Source organism: Acinonyx jubatus, chromosome X (assembly GCF_027475565.1).
Source record: "Acinonyx jubatus isolate Ajub_Pintada_27869175 chromosome X, VMU_Ajub_asm_v1.0, whole genome shotgun sequence".
Taxonomy (NCBI): domain Eukaryota; kingdom Metazoa; phylum Chordata; class Mammalia; order Carnivora; family Felidae; genus Acinonyx; species Acinonyx jubatus.
In genome coordinates, this window is record NC_069389.1 from 52959623 (window position 1) to 52977941 (window position 18319).

Here is an 18319-nt window from a genome sequence, read left to right on the forward strand (position 1 = left end):
TGTCCACTATTTCCAAAGGTCATTTCATCCTGGCTTTCCAAAGCAAGGAGGTAGGAAAAATTACATTAACAAAACTCCCTTGAAATTGCAGAGGAAGCCCATGGCAAAAAGTTAACCTCACCTCCAGTGTCTTGAAAGGACGCCACAGGTTGCTAATTTGGTTGCTAAGAAATTGCAAAGAAGAAGGAGAAGGAGAAGGAGGAAAAGAGGAAGAAAAAGAGGAAGAAGAAGGAAAGGAAAGAGAAAAGGAAAAGAAGAAAAAAGATGGTACAAGCACATTATTTGTGTAATATTCAACAGTGTCTCTTGATCTTTTTTAAATGATGGAAGGAAAACGAGATGGGAGATCAGAGTTTAAAATTTAGAGTAAAGTGGATGCTGTATTATGTTCACAGTAGTTAGCTTTTCCTGACAATAATATAAATGTTGATAGCACCCCTTTAAAAATAAAACATAACAATGTGATTCTTCAGATTTGTAGAGTACTTTTCTGTTTACAAAGTTGTTCTATCATCATCTTCAACTACCACTTCAGTCTTCTAAGGGTAGATATTATTGGCCACAATTTTCTGATGAAAAAACTGTGAAGACGATTTTGGCATTGTGGAAGCAACATGAACTTTGGAATCCTTCAGACCTGGGTTTAAATGTCTGTTGGACTGCCATTTATTTAATGGGCAACTTCAGAGAATTATTTCACAACTTAATTTTTCAAGGCTTCTTTGCTTATAACTACCTCCTTTACCCCATCCATTGTTCATTGCACTATCATTAGTACCTCCTCCATACTCACCCTCTATTGGGTATAAATAAGAAGGAAACTCAAGTCTGTCACAGCACTTTAAATTGTCAGTGTCAGAAAGACCACCTGGCCCAGCATCTCTACCTTCTCCTTTCCCCATTTCACAAAGCAAGAAACTGAACCTGACAAATAGGAAGAGATTCACTGCCAGTCTGTAGACAGTTCTCTTGGCTCTGAGACCTATGTTATTTCCATTCTACTTTCTCATTTGCCCCGCTGATTCAATTCCCTTTAAGCAACTCTGCTTAAAAGCTTTGGTGGAACTAGAGGTTGTGATGACTATTCGAATAAGATTTTCAAAGTATCGGTGCATTTCAATTGCATATTCCTCTTTCCTATTATAATAGAGAATTGAAAATTAGCCCTGTTACAATTTGACATCTCTAAGAATAAGGCTGTTTCCTTACCATAATGGGTGATTTGTGAGATTCCTCACTAACAAAGGGTGGGGGTATATTTGGGATGTATTGAGGCAGGGCTGAAGCCATTAACATACCAGGGGATAATTTTCACCACCTCAGGTAAAAAGCTCCTTAGGCCTTTGTGTTCTGGAAGGTTCATTTATGGCTCTTGCCCAAATACCCTTGCATTGATTAATCTAGCCAAAATAGCAATGAGATGGAAGACTAGTTTAGGTTCTACTAAGGTGGAACATAGAACAATTACATCCTTGCTTCAATGTCTTCATCTGGAAAATAGAGCTTATCATGTCCACTATTCCCTGCCATTAGGATTAAATTACTTCCTTTGGTAAGGGTAAGTAAATGTCCATGATGCTTGGCTGTGAACAAGATAAGACTCTGTAGAAGCCTGTAAAAAGTAGAAGAGACCCAGGCAAAAATCTCCACCAGCATTCTGGGAGAGACAGAACCTGCCCAAGGGAGGCCCAGGGCCCCTGCTAACAGAAAGGGAAACCTCCTTTCCCATAGATCTGTCCTTTCATTTCTACTCTTCCATCCCTATCTGCTGCTCCATCTTTACAGAGAGACTATGGTACCTCCTCCATAAAGGAGCAATTGCAATATCCCACTTCAGCTCTACTCCTGGCTGTCTACCAAGAGGAAGAAAAATGGTCCTATGTAATTTCCATTCCTTGATTAAGTGCAAACTTAAAATATGCAAAAGCAACTTGGAAAAGCAAGTGTCTGTATATAAGCAAACGTCTGCAAAACCTGGACAAAATCCCTGTGTACATGACCAGGGTTTCTGGTGTTTGTGTGTTTGCCTGCTTCTCTGGGTGATTTTACCTTTGGAAGTCTGGATAGATGAGAAATGTATGTTTAGAAACAATTAGGCAGGAAAACAGGAAGAGAATAGGGTAGAGATGACTTCTGGTTATTAGGCAGAAGGTTCCTAGCGCAACTGGCATCATTCCACAAGGCCCAATCTACCCCTAAGGAGAAATTTGAAAGGTTTCAGCAACTATCAGCTGGCTTGTCCATAGCTCCTTCAGTTTTTAGGAGACCTTACTGCCCCTCTGTGCTTCTCTGTCTGCTCTGAACAAAGTCCCTCGCCTGAAGCCTTGGTACTCCTATTGCCCCCTACCTACTCTCTTCCCCCTCCCACACAAACAGAGTCTGTTTCGAGATTGGACTTCGGAACCAAATCTGTAAGTGCTGGCCTCCGGGAGATCGGGTTAGTCCTGTCCGCAAGATAAAGCTCCGGGTTAAAGCTTCAGCTCCGGCACCTAAATCTTGGTCACTGAAAGTAGGAGTATTCAAAGAGCTAGGATCCTCCCGAGCTAGAACAATCCTCTCCTGCCTTCACCCACACTGAGCCAACATTCATTTCTCCAAAGCCATCCGGCATTACAGCGCGGAGAGGGGAGGGGAAAAAAGAAAGGGGAGGGGAGGGAGAAAGGAGGTGGGAAGGCAAGGAGGCCGGCCCGGTGGGGGCGGAACCCGACTAGCAAACTGTTGCATTTGCTCTCCACCTCCCAGCGCCCCTTCCGAGATCCGAGGGAGCCAGCGTGCCCGGAGAGCTGGAGGGTCCCGAGCTAGCCGGGAGGCAGAAGAGGCAGAAGAGGAAAGAGACCGAGCTAGCAGCTCCAGTGTGGGACAGGAGCTGAAGGGACATACCGCGTCAACCCCAGCTGGGCTCCGGCGACCGCCAAGGCTTTTTGCAGCGCGGCGGCTAACGCCGCCGCCTCAGACCTGCCCTTTACTCTTCGGTGAAGTTTTTAAAAGCAGCTAGAGACTCGGAGGAAGCAAGGAAAGTGCCGGGTAGGACTGACAGTTGCCTTTGTCCTCCACCACTCCACCCCGCCCCACCCCCTCCTGGGTCTCCTCTCCTGTTGCCGCTTGGCCCGCTCCTCTCTTCCCGTCCCCCTAACCCCCCCCCCCCACCTCCAGTTGGCCCTGCGTGGCCAGCCCGAATTTGCAGAGAGGTAACTCCCTTTGGCTTCGAGCAGGCAAGCTAGCTGCACGTTACAAAGACGGCTCTGGGGAGCCAGGCGACTGGTGAACCGCTTCAGCAAAGCACTGCAGCTGGGACCTGGCTAGTTAGGCTGTACACGGGGCGGGCCTCCAGGTTCCCTTCATTCCCTTTCCAGCTCCTTCTGCACGCAGCAGCCACCCCCACCCCCTCCAGTTTGCAGGGCCTGAGACCAAACAATGAAAGGGCAGTCAGGGCTTCAGTAGACCATTAAAAAGAAAAAGAAAAATCCCAAACAAAACAAACCTCCAAACCCAAAATAAAACAAAAAGAAAATAACCCGGTTCTTAATTGCACCTGCTTCAGTGGATACTGAATTTGGAAGGCAGAGGGTTTTCCTTGTTTTTGTTTTTGTTTTGTTTCCTTCAAGAGTTGGGCATCTTTTGAATCTACCGTCCCAAGATTTCAGTAACAGACTGTGAGACTAGCAGGGCAGATCGTGTACAACGCGTGTTTTCCTGTGCAGGAGATTTTGAGGCTGTCAGAGTGCTTTTGCGTGGTTATTCCTGCAAGTTTCCTTCCCAAGAGCTTCCCGCAGGTGGGCAGCTAACTGCAGCGACTACCGCATCGCAGCTTGTTGAACTTCTCAGCTGGACAAGGGGAAACAGGATAAAGGAATTAGGTGGAAGAGTCAGGCAAGCTCAAGGATGGAGGTGCAGTTAGGGTTAGGGAGGGTCTACCCCAGGCCACCGTCCAAAACCTATCGAGGAGCTTTCCAGAACCTATTCCAGAGCGTGCGCGAAGTGATCCAGAACCCGGGCCCCAGGCACCCTGAGGCCACGAGCGCCGCACCTCCTGGCGCCCGTTTGCAACAGCAGCAGCAACAACAGCAGCAGGAGCAGACCAGTCCTCAGCAGCAGCAGCAGCAGCAGCAGTCTGAGGATGGCTCTCCCCAAGCCCAGAGCAGAGGCCCTACAGGCTACCTGGCCCTGGACGAGGAACAGCAGCCTTCACAACCGCAGTCTGCCCCCAAGGGTCATCTGGAGAGAGGCTGCGTTCCAGACCCTGGAGCTGCTTCAGCCACCGGCAAGGGGCTGCAGCGGCAGCAACCAGCACCACCGGACGAGGATGACTCAGCTGCCCCATCCACGTTGTCCCTGCTGGGCCCCAGTTTCCCGTGCTTAAGTAGCTGTTCCGCCGATCTTAAAGACATCCTGAGCGAGGCCGGCACCATGCAACTCCTTCAGCAGCAGCAGCAGCAGCAGCAGCACAGCAGCAGCAGCAGCAGCAGCAGCAGCAGCAGGAGGTGGTATCCGAAGGCGGCAGCAGCGGGAGAACAAGGGAGGCCACTGGTGCTCCCACCTCCTCCAAGGACAGTTACCTAGGGGGCAGTTCAACCATCTCGGACAGCGCCAAGGAGTTGTGTAAGGCAGTGTCAGTGTCAATGGGCTTGGGTGTGGAGGCACTGGAACATCTGAGTCCTGGGGAGCAGCTTCGGGGGGATTGCATGTACGCTCCGCTCCTGGGAGTTCCACCCGCTGTGCGTCCTTGCGCCCCACTGGCCGAATGCAAAGGTTCTGTGCTGAATGATGGCCCTGGTAAGGGCACCCAAGAAACTGCTGAGTATTCCCCTTTCAAGTCAGGTTATGCCAAAGGGTTGGACGGCGACAGCCTGGGTTGTTCTGGCAGCAGTGAAGCAGGGGGCTCCGGAACACTTGAGATGCCCTCCACCCTGTCTGTCTACAAGTCTGGAGCACTAGATGAAGCGGCAGCTTATCAGAGTCGCGACTACTACAACTTTCAGCTCGCCCTGGCTGGGCCGCCTCCCCCTCTTCCCCCTCCCCATCCTCATGCCCGCATCAAGCTGGAAAACCCGCTGGACTATGGGAGCGCCTGGGCGGCAGCAGCGGCACAATGCCGCTACGGGGACCTGGCTAGCCTGCATGGCGGGGGTGCAGTGGGACCCAGCTCAGGCTCACCCTCAGCCACCGCCTCTTCTTCCTGGCATACTCTATTCACAGCAGAAGAAGGCCAGCTGTATGGGCCCTGGGGCGGGAGTGGAGGCGGCAGCACTGGCGAGTCTGTGACCCCCTATGGCTACACTCGGCCACCACAGGGGTTGACGGGCCAAGAAGGTGACTTCCCTCCACCTGATATGTGGTATCCTGGTGGTGTGATGAGCAGAGTGCCCTATCCAAGTCCCAGTTGTGTCAAAAACGAGATGGGCCCCTGGATGGAGAGCTACTCCGGACCCTATGGGGACATGCGGTAAGTTTCTCCTAGAAATGTCTTTTAATCTATAGTTAGTCGGGATATGCGGGTATCTATCCTCTCCTACTTGAAGGGAACACTCTGCCCCTGTGAGCTCAACAGTGTTCCATAAAAAGGGCCTCCCTGAATCTGGAGCCTTCTGGGTACTCCTAGCCTGCCAAAGATATGACCTTTGTGCTCTGAACCCCCACTGTGTGCCCCAGTCCCCTGAGAGCCCAGGGTGCTGGTGTGTGCCCTTTCAGATAACAACACTCTTCCTCCCTCAGTCTCTTAAAATCCTTTATACCTCATGGTGCTCCATGTCCCAAAGGCTCCAAAGTTAAATCCAAGAGCAAGGGCTACCTTCAGAAATAAAGCTCTTAAGTCCTCCAGTACTTTTTCTCCTCCCTCTTCCTAAATCTGAGAACCTGGACCGGAAATATGGGCAGTTTCACCTCTTAGAGTGTGTTAGGGTTTGCCCTCCAGTTTGTGGCAGGTCTTGGCAGGTTAAAGGCAAAAAGACGGGCCCAAACTTTTCTCAGTCTGCCTTCTCAAAAGAGATAAAATGGAAGTGCCAGATTAGGGGAAGAAGGTCTCAGTTCTCTGGGTTCTCAGGGCTGCTGTGTGAAGATGGGGTGAAGTTCCTTCCCTGGCAATAACTGAGGACTTGCTCCAGAGCTAGACATCAGCAGAGAGAATACAACCAGGCACAATTAGAGCAGGGAAAAGTAGAGGAAAACCAAAGGACAACTTTCTTGGTAAACACTGGGCAGTATTTGCTCTCACAGGTTGACCATGTTGGAAGTAGCTTCTTGGGTCGATTTTCTCTTGTAAAGTTTTTATTTTTCTATATGGACTATGGCAGATATACAGCCCCCTATTTCAAGTTTGCATCAGATCCATAAAAAGAACGTTCTTTTAATGAATAATATAGCCAGACTTGAGTCTGACTTATAAAGTGTTGGAAAAATTTTTTTAAGAATTTCTTGATATATCAGTGTGCATAGAAATTGCTTTTGGGAGGGAAGAATGGGGCTCTTCAATATGTTCCTTCATTTTAAGAACATGGTTGCATTTTTAAAATTATAGTTGACATACAATGTTACATTAGACATGCTTACATTTTAAAACATGAGCTGTTACCTCTAACAAATTTGGTGAGAACTGTGAGGGATCTATGGGCCATAACCTTGCCCATGAGTTTTAATTAGGACATAAGAAAAGTGATTAATCTGACCTTGTTTATTAAAAATTCTTCCCACATTTATTGAGCTTCTTGGAGATCATGTTGAAGACTTTTCCCCCAGCAAACAGAGATATTAGTTTATCTCAATGAGGGAGGGAATACTGACTAAGGAACTAACTCCTCAGGTACGCTGGGTGCTGATGTCCCCTTGGACTTGTATCTTGTTCTGTTTTTCTTTTTCTTTAGCTGTTTTTTTTATCTGTGACTTTTCCAAAATTATTTGTTAGCTTTAGCATCTTTGACAGCTTAAATCCAACAATTTGCCTCCATTCACTGATGCTTCTGTTCTTGGAAGTTTGATAGCACAGTATTAGGAAAGAAAGAAGAGGTTAGGATTTCAAACAATATACTATTTTCTGGGCTATTGAAGAAACAGCTTCTTACCAGGCTTTACATCCTACTATTAGATTTTTGATGTTTGGCTTACAATATTTTCAAAGTTATTATTTATATAATCAAAACTTTTTCCAGTTAGTTTGGATTTTTTAAAGTTATTTTTGCAATGTAGTTATACCATGGTATAAAAGGTTTTCTTCATTTTATAAAAACGGATTTACTTGGTAGGGTTAATTTATTTTCCCTAGGGCTGTTGCTAGTTAGTTCTACTGTGCACTTTTTTTGAGGGATGTGGATGTCTAAGGTGCTTCTTGACATACCATGATGCTAAACTGAAACCTTCTCTCTTCTGCTTCCCCCCCCCCAACCCACCTAACAACTAATTTAGTTAATAGGGAGGAAAGGAAGCATTCAACATATTTGTTAAGGGATGTATTTTTTTGTAAACATAGCCTGAGATTTCAGTAAGTAAGTATAGAAAGCAAAAAGTTCTTCCCATCATGTGTGCAGTAAGGTTATTTTATCCTAGCTCTTAGTGGAAACACTTCTCTGTTAGAAAGGCATGCTTATATTAATGGCCTTAACTAGTGAGAATTTAGCAGTATCCAAAGAAAGTAAAAGACTATCAATTTTTCCTGGTTTGTGGTTGCAGCACTGGTTATAAGAGCTAGTGAAAGAGAAAATTGACTTGACAAAGAATTTTCATCTCTAGGATATAGAAAATTGTTGAGTAAGTTTTTTGAAAATGCATCAATTTAATCAGAATACAACCAATCCCAATCTAAAAGTTGACATTTTATTACTTTTTCTTTCTTTCCCTCACTTTGTTGAGATACAATTTGGTGAAAGGCAAGTGATGTTTTAAGCCAAAGCCAGAACTTCCACACTGTTTTGCATGCATTATATGCCAAATTTGAGTTAAAAATCTAAAAATTCTAGAGGCTCCAATTTGTTGGATTCCTCCTTTTTCAAATTGTGTGTGTGTGTGTGTGTGTGTGTGTGTGTGTGTGTGTGTCTGTACGTGTGCACATGCGCGCGTTCGTTCATACATATTAGTTAGTTGGGGGATAACTTTAGTAACTTTTGGAATAACTCTATGTTCTTATACATCTACAGTGTTTCTGCTGAAATGAGAGAGGTGGAAGGAGAGAAGCTTGAAGGTGGACCTTTAAAAAAAACAAACTTAATTTAGCATGTGATTTGAACAGAAGGAATAATAAAAAGTAATGGGACTAGTGTGCAACCCTGATGATATTTAAAGGAGCTGTCATCTTTCAGAGATCAAACAAGAGTACAAATTTGTTAATTGACCACCTGCCCACTTGAAAGAAGTAGGACCCTTTTTATTCCAGCAAGCAGCACAATAATATGAAAAACATTTATTCTTGGGAGTTGAGGCCCAGGGAAGCATGTGCTGGAATTAGAGTTGGGATTTAAATTAATTATTCAGATGCAAAAAGAACATTTTAATTTTTCTATTGGTAATTTGTTCTTTCTTTATATTAAATACAATTTATTGTCAGATTGGTTTCCATACAATACCCAGTGCTCATCCCAACAGGTGCCCTCCTCAATACCCATCACCCACCCACCTCCCCCTCCCACCCCCCATCAACCCTCAGTTTGTTCTCAGTATTTAAGAGTATAATAGTGTTTTAGTAGTGCTTTGATATCAACAAATCTCGCTTTCCTCTATTAACTACTTAAAAAGGAGACAATTTGTTAATCCCCCTTTTCATCTCCTCTCCCTTCTTCAGTTATCAAACAGACTTTTATGACTATTTTGCAAGAAGCAGTTTGTTTTGTAAAGCCGAATTTTGTTTTGGGACCAAAATAGTCTGAGGCTTTCTGTCCATAGGCCTTGAGAGTCCATTGTCAGTAAATAACTAGTGAGTTCTATCTGGGCACCAGTGATCAGAACCAGAGGACCAAATAGCCACACTGGGTGGTACCCCATTTGGAAATATGTGGAAGATGTACTGATGGAAGTCTTCTCTTTGTTGTCCATAGTGTATCTCTTTTAGCTCAGCCAAAGGTTAACATCAATAAGAGATATTTTCCAAGAAGCTTGTAGCCTTCCAATTGCAGGGTCACTTTGGGGCACTTTCTTGCCAGTGCTGATTTTACCTCATCAGATTTCCATTTTTCGAGTTGTAAACTTCGATATAATATATTGAATTTGCTGGCACATTTAATTTTCTTTTTAAGGTGTTTTTCTTCCCTGTAATAATTTTCTCATCTGGTGTGCATATATGCATTTAAAACAAGGAATCCTTAGGTCTCTGACTCTTACTTGTACTGTAGCTACTTTTGGTGGGATTATGAGTTGGAGTTAGGGACATGGACAATTTTATTATTTTTTTTTCCATAGTGATATCAAGACCACCAGTTTCATTTGGAAGTCTGCTCAAACAGGGAGCAGAATGTAGGCTGAGTGTGAGAAGCAAGGGACTTGTTTTATAACCAAACCTGAAATTATTATTCTGAAAAATGAAAAGGAAACAAAAATCAAGTTTTGTGAGGTTGGTCAGAGAGGGAAAAGGAAACCTCTCCCCACCCCCCTACCTCCACCATTTTCTCTTTGTTTGCAGCTTCCTCAAGTGCTTCCTGTCCCGGATTTTCTTTCATTTCTCTCCTTTCATGCTTTTAACTAAATGGAAACATAGACACTTCTTTCTACTTTTGAGGACATTTTCCTCATTACACCTGAGGTATACTCCTACAGATTATTTTTTAATCTGGAGAGTAACGGATCAGATCAACCCTAGCACCTCTCTTTTAAGGCTAGATGACTTGAGGGAATTGCAAAATTAATAGCTGGGCTTTTTTAGCTTGAGGTTAGAATCTGATTCAACAGTTGCTGAGGGAGCTGAACTAGAAGGCTTGAGGACTTGGTGATTTAATGAAGTATTTTTCCAGTTGCTGTCCCTCTCTCTTGATCTCTGTCTCTGTTTACTGGCCATTTTGGCAACCTTTTCTCAAAGCCTGAAAATAACTGGACCCTCTCCTGTGAGACAGTGCTGGGTCAGACATCGACAACACTTTCACAAGAAATACCTAATCTGTGTGTGAGGGTGCTTGCTAGCTGGGCCAATAAATATGGTGATGCTGTGTGTAAATTAATCATTTGAAAACAAAAATAGATATTGAAGAAACTCTTCTACCTCAGACTTCCTTTACCAGCATCCCATCAAGTTATGAAATGTTGAATTCAGAGTTAAGTTATCCTCATCCTAAACACAACACTGACTTTTTTTTCATTGTTCATAAAATTCTCTATAGTTATCAGTATTGGTTGACATTTGTCATATTGAAGAGAATTATGAAATGTCATATTCATAGCACCCTTTTCAAAGAAAATACCCGGTGTCTTATAGTTTATTGAGTAGCACTCATGGAAGTTTGAGTAGGCTGGGAGGATGCTTAGTGAACACCTTTTTGCTAGTTGAGGGTATAGAAATAGTTTTTTTTATAACCTTTGTTTACCATGTGGAGAAACCTCTGTAAAGCAGCACTTCTTAGCTTTATTTCTCCAAGCTTCCCACCTGTTAGATGATGTGTTATTTTATTTTACTTTATTTTTTATTTGTTAATTTTTTAATGTTTATTTGTTTTTGAGAGAGAGAGAGAGAGACAGAGTATGATCAGGGGAGGGGCAGAGAGAGAGGGAGACACAGAATCAGAAGCAGGCTCCAGGCTCTGAGCTGTCAGCAGAGCCGGACGCGGGGCTCAAACTCACAAAAGATGAGATCATGACCTGAGCTGAAGTCTGACATTTAACTGAGCCACCCAGGCACCCCTATTTGATTTGATTTGATTTGATTTGATTTGATTTTAATTTACTTCTAGATAGAAAGAGGGAGAGAGAGAGAGAGAGAGGCAGGCAGAGGGAGACAGAGAGAGAATCGCAAGCAAGCTTCAGTCTTAGCACAGAGCCTGATGCAAGGCTTGACCTCACCACCCCGGGATCATGACCTGAGCTAAAATCAAGAGTTGGATGCTCAATTGACTGAGCCACCCAGGTGCCCCACTGATTGAGGATATCTTATATTGTTGCTCTGTAACGGCTACTTTCAGTGGCTGTTGCACAGAAATGATAGGACTGTGAGTTATGCACAATTCCTTGCACACTTATGGGTGCTGCCACCCTTTCTCTCTTAAACCATTTCCTGCTGCCAACCTACAGGCCATGTTAAGGTTGAGAGTGGCTCATCCAAATAAGCTTAAAGTTCTAAAGTGTTGGTTACTTGAGAATGCTGCCAATATAGATCAGGTAGTACCTGAGTTTTATTTTACATTTTAATAGCAGCTTTACTAAAGCATATATATATATATATATATATATATATATATATATATATATATAATTATCACCCATTAAAAGTTTACAGTTGATGGTTTTTAGGATATTCAGAGTTGGGCAACCATCACCACTATTTTAGAATATTTTAATCACTTAGTATTCACCATACCCCCCAAACACTGAGCAACTATCAACCAATTTACTTTTGTTCTCTATGGGTTTGCTTACTTTAACATTTCATAAAAATGGAGTCATGCAATATGTGATATTTTATGACTAGCTTTATTCATATAGAATAATATTTTCGGGGCACCTGGGTGGCTGAGTCAGTTAAGCATCTGACTCTTGGTTTCAGGTCAGATCATTATCTCACAGGTTCATGAGTTTGAACACTGTATCAGGCTCTGCCCTGGCATCATGGAGCCTGCTTGGATTCTCTCTCCCTGTCTCTCTGCCCCTTCCCTGCTTGTGCTGTCTCTGTTTCTCTCAAAATAATAAAAAAGAATAATATTTTCAGTGTTCATCCATGTTAAAGCACATATCAGTACTTCATTCTTTTTTTATAACCAAATAATGTTCCATTGAATGTATATATATCATATTTTATCTATCCATTAGTTGATGGACATTACATTTATTTTCACTTTGTGACTCTTATGACCAATACTGCTATAAACATTCATGAAAATCCATACAAAATGTTTTTATGGATGTGTGAACATAATGTTTTTAATTCTTTTAGGTACGTACCTCAGAATGGAGTTTCAGGATCATATGGTAACTCTGTGTTTAACTTTTTGAGGAACTCCCAAACTGTTTTCAAAATTAGCTGCATCATTTTACAATCTTACCAGCAATATATGAGGGTTCCAGTTTTTCCACATCCTGCAAATATGTGTTGTCTTTTTAATTATAGCTGTTCTTAGTGTATGTGAAGTGATATTTCAAAATGGTTTTGATTTGCATTTCTTTAATAACTAATAATATTAACATATTTTCATGTCCTTATTGGCTGTTTGTATATCTTCTTTGAAAAAAATATCTATACAGAACTTTTGCTTAGTTTTGATTGGTTACTTGTCTTTTTATTATGAGTTTTAAGAGTTTTTTTCAGTGTATTCTGGATACAGACCTGTAACAAATTATGATTTGTGAATATTTTATCACATAACATGAGTTGTCTTTTCATTTCCTTGATGGTATCTGCTGAAGCACAAACATTTTGAATTTTGATGAAGTCTACTCTATTTTTTTCTTAGGTGTCTTGTGATTTTGGTGTCATATACAAGAAAGCTTTGCCTAATCCAAGGTCACAAAGATTCGCACCTAGGCTTCCTTCCTAACTGTTAAATTTAGGTTTTTAATCAATTTTGAATTAATTTTTATATAACTCGTAAGATGTGATTATGGGTTCAACCACATTCTTTTGCATGTAGATATCAACAAATGGTATAGTCATCATGGCATGTTTGTTGAATCTTTCCTCATTTAACTGTCTTGGAACGCTTCTTGTAAAATCGGTTGACTATAAATGTGAGGTTTCATATCTAGTCTTTGAACTTTATTGCACTGATCTTTTACCAGTACCACACTGTCTTAATTACTGTAGGTGTTTAGTAATTTTTGAAATGAAGTGTGAGTCTTCCAACTTTGCTCTTTTTTAATTTTTTTTTTTTTTTTTGGTTACTCTGGGTCTCTTGAATTTCTGTATTAATTTTTTAGTGAATTAATTTTAATTAAACTTTTTATGAATTTCTGTACTAGTTTTTCAGTTTCTACAAAGAAGCCAGTTGGGATTCTGAGAGAGATTGCAGTGAATCTGTAGATCAATTTGGGGAGTGTTGCTATCTTAACAATATTGAATCTTCTGATACATGACCATGGAATGTCTTTTCACTTATTTAGCTCTTCTTCAACAATGTTTTGTAGTTTTTTAAGAGTGTAAATTTTACACTTTTGTTAGATTTATTCCTAAATATTTACTTTTAATGCTATTATAAATTAAATCCTTTTCTTTATATTCTTTTTAAATTGTTCATTGCCAATGCATAGCAATAGAATTGATTTTTTGTATATTGACCTTGTATCATGCAACCTTGCTGAAAGCACCTGAGTTCTGAACACCCCTGGGACTTAAGAGGCAGAAGGTTTCTGTTGCCATACTAAAGTTAAAGCATACTTTGTCTCATTATATATGAAGGCCACATAGGGACACTGTTCTCAATTTTCCTCAGCTATAAATTGAAATTGGTAATGCCAGCCTTTTTTCCAGATGAATAGAAGAATGTCTCTAAAACTATCAGGTCTTTAGAGAACCTAATAAGGTTTATGCAGTTAATAATCTTCTTTGTATTATTTGGATTTGGAAACTATTAGCAAGGATATGAAGAATAATAATAATTTCTACACACAAAACTAACATGAAGAGGTAACAAATGCAAACTAGGCCAAAGAAATAAATAGCTATATTTGACTTATGTTTAGGTTTATGTAAACACCTGGAGTCATAATTTTATGTTTTTATGTGTTGTCCTTTGGATAAAATAAATGCCACCCCACCTTCTGGTGTGTATTTCTAGATGAGGAAATGGTTCATTTATTCTCCTACAATTTGGGCTTCTTTTCAGGGAGGTACTCTATAACCATGAAGCAGAGATACAATTTACCTATAAAGGGACTGAACTTTGGCCTCACTAACACTCTAAGCTAAGGGTCATATCTAGTCAGCTACAGCTGTGGTGTTCTGATAATGGTGTGCAAACTGCAGGCCACTGAACAAAATGTCCTATCATGACCTAGCTGTCTTTAGAGATGATGCTACTAAAGTGATTTTTTAAAAGTAAGCATCAATCAACCACTTTTCATTAAGAATCTGCTATATGCTTACCTGTGTGCTTCAGGGAAAAAGGAACACAATTCAGGAAGAATCTTGAGGTCACTTCCCTCAAGGAGCTTATACCCATTAAAAAACAACAACAAAAACAAAACAGAATGGCAACACTGTGATGTCAGTATGATGAGATGCTGGATTGTATGGTACAGATTTTTAAAATTTAAGCACTGGGTGTTGTATGGAAACATATTTGACAATAAATTATATTTAATATAAAAAAGTGGACAGGGATTTATTTTTTCTTTTTCCCAAATGTATTTAGGTATGATGACAAATAAAAAAGTGTACATATTAGGTTGTACAATAAAAAATAAAAAATAAAAAGAAATAGATTAATGTAGGTTGCCTCTTATCCTTTATGAATTAGGTGGGGACTAGCAATAGATTATAGGTCTTGATGGATATTTCAAACACCAGGAAGTGGTACCTCTGTAAAGATAATGATGAGTGAACTCAAGTAAGGGGTTGAAATATATTTCTGCTTTTTCAGCAGTACCACCCCAGTCAAGTTAGTTACAAGTTTTTTCCTTAGTGCCTTTGGTTATATTATTGAACATTCTAGGAACACATTTTATATCTTTGACTATACAATTTTTAATAATATTAGGAATTAATTAAAATTGAGGGTGATTTATGGGCCTAATTTTGGCATGAGAGCCAATGAAGATATCTAGTGTGGTGGTTAGATTAAGAATTATTATTCTACTTTCAAGGTTTCCATTTATCATGGTGGCTTGCTTCGAGTTTCTGTATAAATGGGATTTCAGGGTGTTGGTTGGGGGGGGGAAGTGTGAAGTACAAATCAAACAATTCTGGGAGTAAGAGGTTCATGAAAATTTTTTCTATAAGGGCTTTGTTGAATTATATGATGTAGTGTTTTAAAATGGCCTACCTTTTTAATAATGAATTCTGTTTTCTCTGGTTGAGTAGATTCTTTGCTTGTGGAAGTGTAGTCCCACTGTCTGGCTGCTAGTGTGACTGCAAGTGTCCTGTGGCAGAATTTCCCTGGGAATGGTCGCCGTCCTTTTGTGGATTCAACACATTACAGGATAACTTGGGCCAGAGTCACCTACTACCAAATAATAAAGAAGTTACTGTGGCACTTAGTATTTTATCTGGCATGTCCCTTCTCAAAGTGCAAAACATTTTTAGTAACACTGATTCCTTAACACCTATTTATGAATGTGGAGCTGGGAGCAACGACATTGGATATATTCCAGTAGCACTTTACAGTTTACAGATCAGTTTCATATCTCACTCTTGCATTTCATCCTCTTTTCTACCCTGTACATGTAACCAGATTTTAGGTGTAATACTCTTCATACTTTTATTCTGTTGTTACTCCCACTGTAAATATTATGTTCGGAGACATTAGGTAATATGTCTTAAGTCAAACAACTTCAAAGTGGCAGAGCTAGGATCTCAGTCTTACTCTTTCTTCTTTCAATCAAGTGTTCCTTTTTTTATTATATGTCTCTCTCATGTCACTATAGGAAATAAGAAATTTAGAGAGGCAAAATAACCTTAATTGGTATCAGTAATAGAAACTGGTAAAGCTTATAAGGCTTTTGGGTCTCTTATTCACTCACCAGACTGAGTTTGGTGGATTGGTTTGTATAAGAGTTTTGGGTGAGAATAATCTCACCATCCTACTTTACCATCTTCATGTACCTATGGAACATTTATTATATGCCAAAGTCTATATTAGACACTGATGTTACAACAATGAACAAGGCAGACAAAAATTCCTCCTTTTGTGGAGTTTACTTTGTAGTGAGGGGAAACAGAATAAGTGTCATGAGGAATAACTTAACAGATTGCAGGAGATAGAGATTCATAGTGGGAAAGACCATTTTATATTTGTTGGTCAGAGAAGGCCTTCCTGAGCAGGTGATATTTGAGCAGAGACATTAAGGAAAGGAAAAAGTAACCCACAGAGATATCTGGAGTTAGAATATTCCAGGCACAAGCAACCACAAATACAAAGGGACTGAAATAAGAATGTACTTGGTGTGATGGAAGACAGCAGGGAGGCCTGTATTGATGGTTTAAGTAAGTTGAGGGTCATATGAGATTAGAGTTAATTAGGGGAATCATGGGTCTTAATTAGGACTTTGGTTTTTACTCTGATATGGGGATTCATTGGAGGGATTTGAGCAGAGAAATAATGTGATCTTTTATTTTAACAGAATCCTTCATAACATCAACCACTTTTTGATAGAATGTACATTTGTTGCTTACTTATCGTCTGTACGAAGAAGAGACTGTGGGAGCAAGGGAGCATCAGGGAGATGAGTCCACTGCAGTTATCCAGGTTAGAGGTGATGGTGACTTAGACCAAGGTGGTATTGGTGGAGGAGATGAGAAGTGGCTGGATTCTGGATGTATCTTGATGGGAGGGACAATAGCATTTAATGACAGATTATATATTCATTGTGAGAAAAAGAGGAGTCAAGGCTGGTTGACAAACTTTTGAGCTGAGCAATTTGAAAACTATGATTACCATTTACTGAGATGATGAAGAATGTAAGTGGAGCAGGTATTATGTGAGGGGGGTAGGAATTAAGAACTTGATTTTGGATGTATAAAGTTTAAGTTATATGGCAAGCATCCTGATGGCTTCTTTTCAGTGTTCACACACTGCCCTCAGATTTCCTGCTCTTCAAGATCAATTAGGATTTTAAAGATCACCTAGGCCTTTGGTGCCCCCACCTCCCTCCCCTTTCACTTTATGGAAGCCTAGAAAAGGGTAGAGTCTTATCTAGAGTGAAACAACAAGCTGACAACAGTTAGAGCACAACTCAGTTCTCCTGTATTCCAATGAGGTGCTTCTATTCTCAGTGTTATTGTGAGCCTCATTTGGGGCAGAGAGTGTCTCTTCTTCCTACCCAAACCTTAAACCAGGTAATTAAACTAAGTAGTGAATACAAAACCAGAACATATAAATTGGCTGCTGCCTCCAATCAAACCAAAATATTATAATTATGTTTTCACTGAACTATATAACAAAATACTTTATCTGTGAAAAACACAGTAAGCAGACTTTTAAAGACTACTGAGCCACATCTGGAATGTACAGAAATGGCCTGAGATCATAGAATATTAGAGTTCATGGAATCCATCTTGTCCAGCTAGATCATTCTGTGGATGAAGTGTTTGAGGCACAGAGATGGGAAGGAACTTGACCATAGTCACACACAAAGCTGGTGCCTTTTAGTCATAGTCTGTTCTGAGGGTTAACTTGCTTCATTGGAAAAGTCTATAATGGAAATGTGATTCCCCACTCAAAACAAAGAATTATAATAATAGCAATAATAATGATAGCATTTATTGTGTGCCAAAGTTTGATGCCTTAAACAGATTAACTCATTTAATTCTCACAACGAATTTGGTAAATAGTCCTAGAGAGGTTAAGTAACTTGCCCCAAAGTCACACAGCTAGGAAGTAGAGTTTATGTGCACACCAAGGAAATCTGGCTTATAGCCACAAGGTTCTAACCACTTTGTAATACCAGTAGCTTCTAGGATTAGGCAGTCATTCACTGCTACCATCCCAAAAGACCGGTGACCTAATTATGTATTCCCTCTATTATAGTCTACTGATCCTCACCAAATAGCTGAGTGCCTGGGGATTAAAGTTGAGGTGGAGGGATGCAAAGGGGGTCAGGGGAAGAAGTTGATCATTTATAATAGGAATTTGAAATTATTGAAAAAGGCCTTGAGATACTAAGGTGGTTGAAAATCTCAAAGCCCAGTACAAACCTGGACAATTCAATGCCTGCTTAAATAGGAGGGCTGCCAAGTTAAGAAAAAAAAATAGCTGAATTTTTGGAGTTAGGAACTGTTTTTCATGTGCTGCACGTGTTAATTCATTTAATCCTCAAAGTAACTCCCTAGGGTAGGTACTTTTATCATTCCAATGTTACTGAAAAGGAGATAGACACAGAACAATTAAGTAACATATATGACCAAGGTTATAGAACAACTAAGTGGAAGAGCCTATATTAGAACCTAGGCAGTTTAGCTCTACAGAGCTTATATTCTTTTCCAATATATTTAGGGAAAAGGGTACTAGTCATACTACATTTTTTAATACAAAACATAGTGCCTGAACTT

The 18319-nt window shown here is 40.7% G+C and overlaps 1 protein-coding gene across 1 annotated transcript in view; it reads left to right on the forward strand.

Annotated features, from left to right (window-relative positions):
- Positions 1 to 2624: 2624 nt before the first annotated feature.
- The window catches only part of AR (androgen receptor), a 188723-nt gene continuing 173028 nt past the window's right edge, over positions 2625 to 18319 (forward strand). The window contains 2 exon segments of the mRNA XM_027053706.2: positions 2625 to 4443; positions 4446 to 5443. Coding sequence (XP_026909507.2) covers positions 3883 to 4443; positions 4446 to 5443 — 1559 coding nt within the window. The 5' untranslated portion in view covers positions 2625 to 3882.